The sequence below is a fragment of the Eptatretus burgeri genome, chromosome 15 (genome assembly GCF_056783735.1).
Source record: "Eptatretus burgeri isolate ZD-2024b chromosome 15, Ebu_testis_v1, whole genome shotgun sequence".
NCBI classification, from domain to species: domain Eukaryota; kingdom Metazoa; phylum Chordata; class Myxini; order Myxiniformes; family Myxinidae; genus Eptatretus; species Eptatretus burgeri.
This window is the reverse complement of record NC_140975.1, coordinates 43,725,363-43,737,588: the sequence shown is the minus strand read 5'-3', so window position 1 is coordinate 43,737,588 and position 12,226 is coordinate 43,725,363. Positions and strand designations below refer to the sequence as shown.

At 41.1% G+C, this 12,226-nt stretch overlaps 1 protein-coding gene across 8 annotated transcripts in view; it reads right to left on the bottom strand.

Annotated features, from left to right (window-relative positions):
- Nucleotides 1-114: 114 nt before the first annotated feature.
- SLC26A11 (solute carrier family 26 member 11) overlaps nt 115-12,226 on the bottom strand; it is an 81,826-nt gene continuing 69,714 nt past the window's right edge. For 7 of the 8 annotated variants that reach the window (XM_085858235.1, XM_085858241.1, XM_085858239.1 and 4 more), the window contains 5 exons: nt 8,333-8,460; nt 5,923-6,025; nt 5,553-5,686; nt 5,322-5,409; nt 2,852-5,111 (listed from right to left, as the gene is read on the bottom strand). In XM_085858235.1, the coding sequence (XP_085714361.1) occupies nt 5,065-5,111; nt 5,322-5,409; nt 5,553-5,686; nt 5,923-6,025; nt 8,333-8,460 (500 nt within the window). In that variant the 3' untranslated portion in view covers nt 2,852-5,064. Of the gene's footprint in view, nt 767-2,851; nt 5,112-5,321; nt 5,410-5,552; nt 5,687-5,922; nt 6,026-8,332; nt 8,461-12,226 lie in introns of those variants that run through there. The other variant, XM_085858236.1, reaches the window with a different exon arrangement.

The following is a 12,226-nucleotide window of genomic DNA, read 5'->3' as shown; positions in this document are numbered from 1 at the left end:
TCTTTGCCCATCAAAATAAAAAAAAAATAAGTGTTTGCAACAAAGCAACTGTTTTATTCACCCGGAAGGAACATACACCTAACCAGTGTGTCTGAAATGCCAGGAACGCTTGATTTGTTAAATACAGTCAGCATACTCAGCCTACCTATTCTGGTAAAAATGACCCAAGACAGAGGGTTATCAACTCTTGATGGAATTCAAACTCTTTTGATGTATGATGTCAATATATTGTACATCCAAAAATGTTGGAATCTTTCACCCCCAAACTCTCCCCACCACCACCACAAGGTATGTTTCCCTCCCTTCAAATTATTTATATGTCCTCTAAACCTACTTTTCCTTTTATCCCTCCTACTCCCTAATTTCACCTTTCTTCAGTCAGTGTTTAATCGACCTGGCGCAACTGCCTGACTTGGCCTTGGCATCAGCGGTTGGACTTAGACCTTGGTCAAGTCATACCAAAGATGTTAAAAGTAGTACATGCTGCTTCCTTGTTTGACGCTCAGCATTTAAAGGAGAACACGAACAAACCCCACAGAATGCCATCCATTAGGAGGAGGAAATCTCTCCTTAATTGTCTTGTTGAGTGCAGAGAGGAAGGTGACAAAGCTGTCATCACCAATACCCAGAGTGTCCAGGAAAGTTGCGTCACTTCCCCCAAAGCTCAGTAGATATGTTTGCCTGAAGTGAAGTTTGATGTTGTCGCATGTATTTGTCTGCATGTGTTATGTGATTTGTCTTGCAGCTCCTCCATAAGCCTCAGACCCTGTAAAATAAAATAAAAATATTTTAAACACAGGTATTTATTATTTTAATTGAAGCACGAACCAGGATTCAATGCTGAACGTGGTCTGCGAATTGCATCATTACTGAAGCGTAGCGTTGCCCATAATTCAGTGTTCCTGTAAGTGAGAGCAGGAATTTCGAATTTGACCAGGTATCCACCAGCGAATGCTCACTGATGGGGGCAGCTTCCCCAACAAAGAAGTGTATAATCCTTGATGCAAAGCCCTGCCTGTGCAACACCAGGATGGTACTTCCAGGAGCCTCAATCATGCATACAAAAAAAAAAATTGTCAAGTCAGGATTTAAACTCAGACTGGATAAGTCAAAGGTGAGTAATGCTACCTTGAGCTATCCTGCCAGCCAAAGGTGAGTAATGCTACCTTGAGCTATCCTGCCAGCTCTTACAACCAATGTACGTAAAAGGTTTAAGAATCCCAAAATGTCATTAAAATTAAACGACTGCAATGACAGTCTACAAAAAGAGTTATTGCATTTTTGCAAGTCATAAAATTCTGAATGAACAACTTAAATGAGGCTCCCAATAAAGGTGATTTTATAATTAATCTGCTTACTACACAGAGTAAAATGTAAACTAGAAGGGCACTCGGTAGAGTGCATAGCCACATATCTCCGCCAGGATGAACAGTTTACGTTTCATATCCCACTGATAGGCCAGATCTACATTGGGACCTTAACTGAAATCTCATCGGCTTGTTCTTGTCACCAACCAAAATCATCCATCAATTTTTGTAATATTCCGTCCACAACGTTTTGAAATATTATGCTACATATCGTTGTTGGCCCTATCTCTCAATGCTGAAGAATCACTTTAAAAATTGTAGTGTCCGGATTTGGATCTTCACCAAAATCTAATCAATTCGTCCTTGTCACACACCCAACAGTTTCTTCCGAATCCCTTCATAACTTTTTGAGATATCTTGCTCACAGACAAATATCTAACAGTGGTTAAAACATAACCTCCATCCACCTTCGGTGGCAGAGGTAATACCCATTGTACTATATTCATACAGTATGCAGAGTAACTATATATAATGGGGACATTAAGCAGACTGTCGCACCTGCGAGTGCAGGATGAAGACCCAAGGTCTCTTCTTGTAAAGTAGACCATCTGGAATTGTGTTCCAGAAAACTGGCCAAATTCCAAATTACTGCCATCACTACCACCAGGAAGGCAATGGCAAATCACCTAGTACATTCTCTGCCATGAAATTGTTTCAGTAGCTCCTCTGTCTAAGTGTGTGCCGGTCGACAAAAACCTGATGTCATCAGTTGGGGTTAGGAATGTAACAACATTTCAACCTGAAAATGTTACGCAAACAAATTACCACAATTGTGTTCGCCTATTTACCCATTATTTCCAGTTTTGGCCACAGGTGACATCGTAAATTCAAAAATGGAAAACTTCAGAATTTCTTGTTAATCTGAGGTCAGATTAATCTCAGAAAACTTTCGAAATATGCAATCTACTTTTTGTTAAGAGCAGCTCATGCCACCATGTCTTATTAAAATAAAATAATTAAAATAATCAGCAGGATGTGTTTTTAATATCCTTGCCATGACAATACGCAACTTTGTGCAGAAACTCCAAGCAATGAAGTCGATCGTGGCAGCCAAACATTTATCGTGCGTGCCAGATAAGGATTGTAATATTAAAATAGCTCACAAGACTTCTGAAATAAGCCGAAACTATTTGGAAACACACCTGTGAGAAAGAGGTGCATCTCGGCACAACAAAAGATTTGGAGAACTTTCAGAACTCACCCAAAAAGTTGATGTCTTGCATCCCCGTAAGGCAACCACGGATACCGTCTGAAACAACTAAATCTGGTACGGTCCCCATGCCCAAGTTTATCGAAACCTTCCTGGTGGGTTTAGTTATCCAAGATGGGGAATGGAGCTCTCGACCTCCCACCTTTATCTATTAATTAACTACAGCCGAGTGGAACCACAAGTGGGATGTTGGCTTGTCTACTCTTGAATCAGTGGGATACAATCTCACTTATTACTTACCAAGTCTAAGCAATGGAGGAAACAGATGATTGAGCAGGTTTTGAAAGTCTATATTGTTTTAACAAAGACACATGCTTACAGGCAAGTATGTACAAAGATGCAGTGTCACACAGAAACAGTCTTAACACCTAGCATGTAAAGAACCCCTTAAACATTCGGCCTTAACACTAAAAACACAACACACGCGTGCCTCATTCAACCAGGAAATTTAGACAAGGGGGATAGAATGAGGAAGAAGAAGAATCAGCATATTTTTGAAGGAAACGAGGATGGTGTGGTGCAGCATGTTGGGAGGGGTACAACTGTTTGAAGTGTGTGCGAGTCAGCAACCCTGCCCGGATGGGTCAAGAGGTAATTGTTGAAAGTCTCTGTACGCTGATTGGTCATGAGGCAAACGTTGAGCTCTCTTACGCGACTAAAAGAGACAAATTAAAAGTATAGACAGGCAGAAAAGATCGTGTAAATCAGCGTCTGGCCGCTGTGTCCAAGGAACTTGCGCTACTCGTCCATTTTCTCTGCCTCAGCACCAGGCTGTTCGTCTCGCAGAGATTCACCCTTGTGAAAGTTCGTTCTGGTGGCACAGCTCAACTCGAACCGTTCCTCAGACGCGAAGCAGCAGTGATGCCTGGAAAACTCTGGCATTAATTCCTCCTGGGTGGGGTGTGGCTTTTGGGAGCAAAGATCACCACAGCACTCTTGACCCTCGCGTGCCACTTTCTCATTGGTTCGCACCCTGTCCTTACTTCCTTCGGCCATGCAGTTTCCTTCACTGCAGCGCATCCGGTCCTCACTGCCTTTGCAGTTTTCCTCAATGCAGCGCACTTGGTATTGAATGGCTTTGCAGAGTGGTGATGGCAGTGCTGAAATAACGCAGTGTGGAGGACCCAACCTATACTGGTCAAACTCCAAAAATGCAGGCTAGCTGCATGCCTGAACTATTTTGTTTTTCACTTCTCCAGTTTATGGATCTGCCTTCCTGGGGCTGTTCTATCCCATTGATCCTCCCCAAAGCTTCAAACAGGTGACACACAACAATATCATGTCACACCCCCCCCCCAACTCCCTCCTCATCCTTATCTCCAATCTATTTTTCTCTCATTGACACTGCCTCGCCCCTTCTTACTTATACGATACCATGTTTTCTCCCTTACTTACCCTGTCCCTGTTCATTCATTCATTCCCTCGATTAGTGTTCATCTGTTGTCAACTCTCGATTAGTGTCTAATTCGTGTTCGACGCTTCCCTAATATCAATTTTTTTAATACCCTCCGTCACCTTGCTCTGCCAAGAGTCGCAATCTTCGAAGAAGAACAAGAGGAGGAAAAGAAGGGTAACTGAGAGCATGTAACACATGGCATTTTGAACAGTGCATGTTGCAGTTATCATTTTTACAAGTCAGCTTAATGTACTCATCAAGCACAACATAATGTAACAAAAAGTGCGCAGTGATTGATTAAACTACCATGTATAAAACTGACCTTTAAAACCGTTGTACAAGTGTTCTGAAACAGCTGGAATTGAGTAAAACTAAAAAGAACTTATCGTCAATGTACAGGTGAAGAATAACATACAAGATTAAAAATCCACTAACCTGCATTGACCCACACCAAATCTCCAGATGGATTTAAACATCTACTTGAAGCAAAACCATGTTACAAATTCAATAAACTTATCGTAGTGCACAAGAGCTTCTCCCCACACAGTACTGGTCATTTTTACAGCGCGGCGACATCGTGCTGTTATATAATTGGCTATTCTGTTCTGTGTCTTCTGTCACACTTATGGCCACGTACATCCCTTTGATCTGAGGGCTATAAATGAAATTTGTCCAACGTCACAACTCTTCCCATCATGCATGCTAATTCACCGTGTCGACATTTAAATTTTATAACTGCAAAATTGTTTCATCATTCATAACCTTTTACTGCCCCCAGCCGCGCGATATTGAAGTATTCGCTTCTTGTATCATTTGCTTTTGTCCGTACATGGACACGAGCACTCCACCACGTCTTGACTCCACTGTCATGATGTACAACTTCCAATCATGAAAGAGGAATGCTCACCATCAAAGTCGTGTCTTGAATCAAGTAAAAATGAAGAGCCATCACTCCTGATTGTTAAAAGTCAAAAGTTTCTTTCTGAGAGCCAAAAAATATGTGCTCGAGCCAAGTTCATAGGAACCTCATACTTGAGATTCATTCTGGTCCAAAACACTTGGATGAGGAATTAAGCCCATCCATGGTGTATTTAAATCCCGCTGTGCACGTCAAGATGATACTCAGTGTCTTGAGATCCTGGGGAAAGGTGCAATGGAAGTTGACCAACTGTGGGATCATTTTATTGCGGTAGAAATTATGGGTTTCATTGAGATATAGAAGGAAATTATTAAAGGTTGAGTGAGACAGATAAACAGTAAGACAGATTACATTTATTTATACAAACCGGCATTTTTAGGGGACTTTTGTCGGTGACATTGAAGAAAGGTCTAAAGGAGAGTTGCTTACCCAACATCCAGCTCAGAGCTTGCTCAACGCTCTCAAAGTGCCTCAATTCAGGCAGATCGGCACGAAGGAGGACGTCCAACACATCAGCCTGCAGCACAGCAAGAATGCAAGACGAGTTGACAGCAAAGCAGAGAAACCGCAACTCGGGATGTGAGGCACAATGACACAAACTTGATCATGCTGTTGTGGGAGAGAAATGACAGTTAAGTTAATTGTGCAGTGAATGCCTACGTGGAGTGCAACGAACGCCAGGCGCAGGCGCTGGGCCTGCAGGGCAGCTTGCAGCTCACGAAGAGTGATCACTGCAGTATAATCAAGGCTTGAAAGCCAAGAGCAGTCGAGGATAACTGACAACTGTGGCTCCACTGTCACCATGCATGCAGAACAGGAATATAAAGAAACAGAAACCAAACTGCCATCAATTATTGCTTTGTTTGTTGGATGCTTGTTGAGTTGTTTCTTAGCCAGTCATGAATTGTGCTTTAATCATTGTGAGTAAAGTATTCAATTTGCAAATTTATTTAAACAAAATGTACAGCTGGAGCAAACACATTTTGCATCTCAGCATTTTTCAGGCTTTGATTGAATTCTCTGATTGTACCTTGTCGGATTTTCGATTGTATCACCTCCCGAAAGCTCTCTGCACCAAGAAAGAGCAGAGCACCCCTGGGCTGCAGAACGACAACAGGTCCAGTGTAACACACCTGAGTAGGTCATTGGGAATATAGTGAGCTGGGTTAGCCAGGGAAGCTCCTGTTCCAAGATAAATTGCCAATGTGCTGATGACTGCACAGAAGAATTGTCAATAAGTCACTTCAGCCAAGTCTCAAGTCCCGAGGATCAAGTGTCAAATCTTAGTACAAGCCTCAATTCTCAAAATTTTTAAATATTAGCTATTCTTTTTCCTATTTGTGCCATTTATTGAAATTAATTCTACAGCTTATCTTTTGCAAAGATGTGTGAAAAGATCATTTCTGAACTGCACACTTTCTATTATTTGCAACTAATTTAATCACAGCTCTGGGCGAGTGCATTCACATGTTTTTCAAGCTGGAGCTGGCCATTGGCTTACTTACCCCTTCCATGCTGTAGCGCATAGGCTAAACAGGTCGAGGAGGGCCTTTAATTTTTAACAAGAATGGAAAAATAAACTTACTTCTCCTGGTGCGTTTTCAGGTGACGAATGAAATTCGATGTCGTTGAAGAGCCATCAGATATTTCTCGGTCACTTTTTAGGCAAACAGCGCTTCTTTTCATTGCTGAATTATCAATTTTTTAAAATCCGAAAGAGACAACTTTGGAATATTTGTCACCATCATGAATGGATTGAAACCACACGTGTGCAGTTTATAAGCCGGCCTCATGATCAGCCGTCAGTGCACGTGTGTAAGAGAGGAATGTGTGAGGATATTTTAATAATTACAGCACGTGCGCTGTATACAATTGCACCGAGTTTTGAAATGTCCCTGGTGTCCCCCCCCTCCCCCCACGTGCCTCAAGTGAGCCAATGACGGCCGTCCGGTAGATGCAGTGCGTAACCTCGACAATTGATGGAAATACCCGAGTATTTCAATGGAAATTTGTGAAACTAATGTGTTATATATGTGAAAACCATTGAATTTATTGCTTGACGGAAAAAAACCAAGAAACGCGCCCCTCTCATGTACGAATTAACGAAAGACGTCATTTCCGCCCACCATGGCATTTCGCGCCGAACGCTGAAAGCTAAGTTCTTCTTATGCCATCATTCTCTTTAATATTAGCCATAAACAAGTGTTTCATCATGCATTAGTAGTTGAAATTTACTTACAATTATGGCAGATATTGGTGGCAAAGTGATAAGTGGTTCTTTCAATAACATTAGTGTACTCATTTACTTCACCACAAGTGAGTATTGAAGGATTTCACTTGTTTACTTATATATTTACATTAAAATGAAATGAATAACTTCAATTGTCTTTTAAGACACGTTTTTTTTTAATGTTTTCCTTTAAAAAGATAAATCGTTATATAATTTACAATTATTGATGGAGATGAAATAATCCAAGTCAACTGACAGATTTCAGTCATCACAAAATCTTTTTGCACACAAAGTTTTACTCGAGTCATTCTTGTTATTCCATTTTCCAGTTGTGATTAGAATCAACTTTTCTATATGTTATACATTAAGAAACTAATGCTAAACATATTAAGCCATCAAAACCCCTTATAAATAACTCTAACTGGGGCAAGGTAAAAAGATAACGCATCTTGTTGTCACTTCACTCGGACGCACCAGCTGTGAAAAGTAAGCAATGGTATGCGACCCGACGACCGTGAGCACTGCACATGCACATGTACAAGGTATACGTCATCATTAGCTGAACTGAACATACCCAAGACTGAAAATCCTTGACCATTTATTACCTTTGGTACCGAAGGTTAGGTTTTCACCACTGTATGTTTGTCTGTCTGTGAGCAGGATATCTCAAAAAGTTATGGATGGATTGGACGAAATTTGATGGACAGGTTGGGTGTGTGACATGGACTAATTGATTCGATTTTGGTGAAGATCTAGCACTGGATATGATAATTTTTTTTAATTCGCAAGTGATTCTTCACCATTCAGATATTGGGCTAAAAACGATATATAGCACGATATCTCAATTCATTGTAGGCGGATTATGACAAAACTTGATGGATGAGTCGGGGAGGTGGCAAAAACAAGCCGATTAGATTTTGGTTCAGGTCTGGATGCAGATCTGGCCTATCAGTGGGATACAAAGCAAAAACTGTTCAGCCTGGCTGAGATATGTGCCATACCGAGTGCCATTCTATTTTTAAACTGCTTTCTTTAAATGCTTATTCAACGATCATTTTCTGAACATTGTCAATGAGTCATTAAGCTCAAGTAAGTTGAAGTCCCAGACACCAAGTCTCAAGTCGAGTGTCAAGTCAATTTAGTAAAGTCACAAGTCACAAAATGTTGTGACTCGCATCGCTAACTCCACTGGAAGATTGGCTTCACTTACCATCACAGTAGGCTGTGTAAGGGGGTAGAGGGCGATTATGAGGGACATGGCAACACCAACCAGGATACCAATCTGCATCTCATAAAAGCATAGGCCAAAGGTCAGCACAAAGGGTAGCATATTCAATTCTGTGGTATGACAAAGAGGGAAGGTGGGGGGCAGGGGGTTGGAGGAGTACATATAACAGTCAGCAAAATCAATCTTGCCAATACAATTGGTTAAAAAAACATTGTCGAGGCTCATATGAGAGCTAACACACAGAACGTACAACAAGAGGAGCACGAGACAAGAGGGGTGGGAGAGGGAAGGAAAAAAGTGTGAAACAGAGACATGAGATTTGTGGAAGGGAGAGGGATGGAGCAGGGTACACAGGGTAAACAAGATGGACACTATGGGGACTTTCAGGAAGGAAAGCAGGGAATTTGAAGGAGGTGCGTTTGGGGTGGATTAGCGGGGGATAGAAAAGATCATGGTTTTGGATGGGGGAGATAAAGCATGGATGGAATAAAGTTTAAAAGTATGGATGAAATAAAAATAAAATTAAAGGACTTGTCATTAAACTATTACAGAACTAACACTTCAACTTTCTGTACATGTGATTACAGTGCTCTTTATGTCACAAGGTGTCACATATTTGAAAGAAAGGATAATGACTCTATGGCGAGTCATCACTTGTCACTTGTCGATCGGGATTCAATTATAATCTGCCCAGCTGCTTGATTCATTACTGAGGCGCAGTTGTGCTGATGATGCAGTGCCCTAGCACATTAGGGCAGCAATTTAGAATTTGGTCAGGTTGCCGACTTTTTGACGCCTACACTTTGTGACAAAATAAATGTGAGATCTTTCATGTCTTATCCAATTCCATTGTCTTATGTAGTTATACTTTGACCATTCCAGAAAGGATATGTCTACAATCTACCAAAGAATGCTATGAGACTAGTCTCCAGCCCAACGTCCATCTGAGGAATGCTCCATTCACTGATACAACACCCTGTCTGTGAAGCACCAGGATGACAGTTTAAAGTCAGATCGAGAAACACACAGCCAGGATAGCTGAAAGGCAATTGCACAATCTCTATACAATCCTGTCCGATTGCCTAGTGAGGATATGCTATGATTGGTTTAGCAGCAAGTGCTGCATGAGACAGCTCAGACTTGGACGTCTCAAATGTTTCCCTTTTGTCTTTAAATCAAATTCAACTTAACTGTAATATGCAAAATCTAATTTGTCTCATCAAATCAATCTTAAGGAAAGGCAACTTCTTTTTGCATATGTGTATGCCAATCATGGAAGGGGAAGAAAGAAAGATAACTTAAAAAAGAAAAGAAGAAGAAATAAAAATAAGGGAAAGGGAGGAGGGCAGCATGTCTGAGGTTGATAGCCATGGGTAAAAATCCCACCAATTTTACGTTAATTGCAAACATTATTTTAACTGGTTGAGAGTTATATAGCGAGTACACAATGCACCATATTTACAAACACACTTAGGATTACCTCTTCATAATAATAATAATAATAATAATAATAATAATAATAATAATAATAACAGGAGAGTTCCCTTACAAGGAACTTCAATGCAGGAGGAGGCTTCTAGATCCATCAACCCTGTGCAGTGGTTGCCAACCTATGGTTGTTTGTCCTTGCTCTATCCTTTTTGAATGATGAGCATCAAGCAAGGAAGCAGCAAGTACCATTTTAAAAGTCTTTGGTATGACTCGACTGGCTCTTCAAGCTTGTTTTGCGAAAGACGGACCTCCCAGACTCAGAACAGACACTCTAACCATTACACTGCAGAGTCTGGTAAATGGCATGGAACAGCAAAACAAGCTTTAAGAACCATATCATTGTCCAATGTTCTATAGATTATCAGCAATCCAAACTGGATGGAACTGGCAAAAGGAAACCAGGTGAATATTTAACTGAATAACTTTCACAATGCAATATTCAAACATCTAAATCAACAACAGCATAGTCCTCAATCAGTCTCCCTTATAGGAAGTGAGAGTCCATCGTCATCAATGACCAGGTAAATATAGCAACCAAGTCGATGTTTGTTATGCCATCTGGGCCATCAACTTCAAAATATATTGTTACCCGAATGGAAAAAAATCTAATTCTCCATTGACATTTGCTTCCTGTGTTGGTAGAAAAATAGCTACGATTACTTTTGAATGGGGTTTATTACTCTTGATTACCTCTTAGTGTTGGCTGTGTTCGGTAGAAATACGATTTGCTTGCTGTGTTAGTAGGAAAATAGCAACGATTACTTTTGAATGGGTTTGATTACTCTTTATTACCTCTTATTGTTTTCCATTATGAGGAGACATTGAATGTTTGATGCATCATTGAATTAAAGGTGTTGGTCATTTAGGATGTCCAAGGTTGAGAACAATTGTTTAACCTCTCGAGTCAAGGCATAGTTTTGATAATAATTAGTTGACTGTGACAGGTAAAAACCCCCATCCTTCTTCTCCAGCGAGAGAGAGAGAGAGAGAGAGAGAGAGAGAGAGAGAGAGAGAGAGAGAGAGAGAGAGAGAGAGAGAGAGAGAGAGAGAGGTCCTGGCGAGAGAGAGAGAGAGAGAGAGAGAGAGAGACAGAGAGAGAGAGAGAGAGAGAGAGAGAGAGAGAGAGAGAGAGAGAGAGAGAGAGAGAGAGAGAGAGAGAGAACAAAGGAATGAATGAACAGCTTTTGCATCTAAATGTATTGGAATGCTGTGGGGGGGGGGCGGGGGGTGGGGGGACAGAGTAAAATCAGCTGGCATCTCCCGTCCATGTAGAAACGTGACTCATGGTACCTGTTTACCAGATTAAATACCTTTTGTCTATGGGAGTCCAAGAAACACACTTATCGCACATAACGTGTGCATAGCATGCTGGGAGAAAAGATCATGAATCCAGCACTAGCTTCATGGTTGGCTTGCTAAAGCACAAGATAACTGGTAAACACACCGATTGGGTTGAGAGCCACAATAGTCCAAGGGATTTGAGATGAAATGTGGCACAAAGAAGCATTAGCATGGAGAGCTGATTGAGATCATTGGGGGGTTGCTGCACTTGGTAGGTGCTGGAGTGGCAAAGTACCGATCGCTGTTGTAGTTCCATAAAGCCCCGGAACAGCTGAACGATTCTGCAGCTGCCATTGGAAAGATATGCTGAGCTGGCCATGGACACATTTGAAGAATATCCTGTTGCAGCATTTTATATTACGTAAGTGTGATGAACCGTCACCCAAATTGGTTAATCTCAGTCAAGAGCAAAGACCTTCTCAGCTCGGAGAGCTTCGACGGGGTGTCAGAGCTTTGTATTTAAGTTGTGTGCATGCATCAAGGGTGACACCGTCTTGTCATCCATTTCCTCTTGACCCACAATGCACTTCCGTTTTCCTGCCATGGGTGGTTGTGACACCCCTGTCATTCAAGTATGCCACTGTGCTGTGTTGTCTATAAGGAACAGATGCTGCATTACGTCTTTCATTCTGCGCATATCCTTTGTTTCCCGTGGCATGGCCAAGCATTGTGGTAGCTCATTAAACCTCCGCAATGAATCTTATTCATTTTTCCTCATTCTCGGTGACATTTTCAAAGGACTGTTACCATACAGTTCACGACATATACTTCACCATGAAAGGCATTTATGAGCCTGCCACCATACATGTAGAATCAAGTACTGTGTTGCATTGTGCTTAGAAAAGGAAAGTTAAGGTTAAGGCTTGGTTTGATTAATACTGTACTACATTTTATATGGGATTTTATAGTTGTAATAAAAACATAGGCATAATTACAGTCTTACAATATTAAACTTTTATTAAGTCATCAAAATTTACTTCCAACTTTTATTTTCCATTCAGCCCAGTCGAAAGCAGACTTTTATCAAAGTGTTTGCCAAGCCAG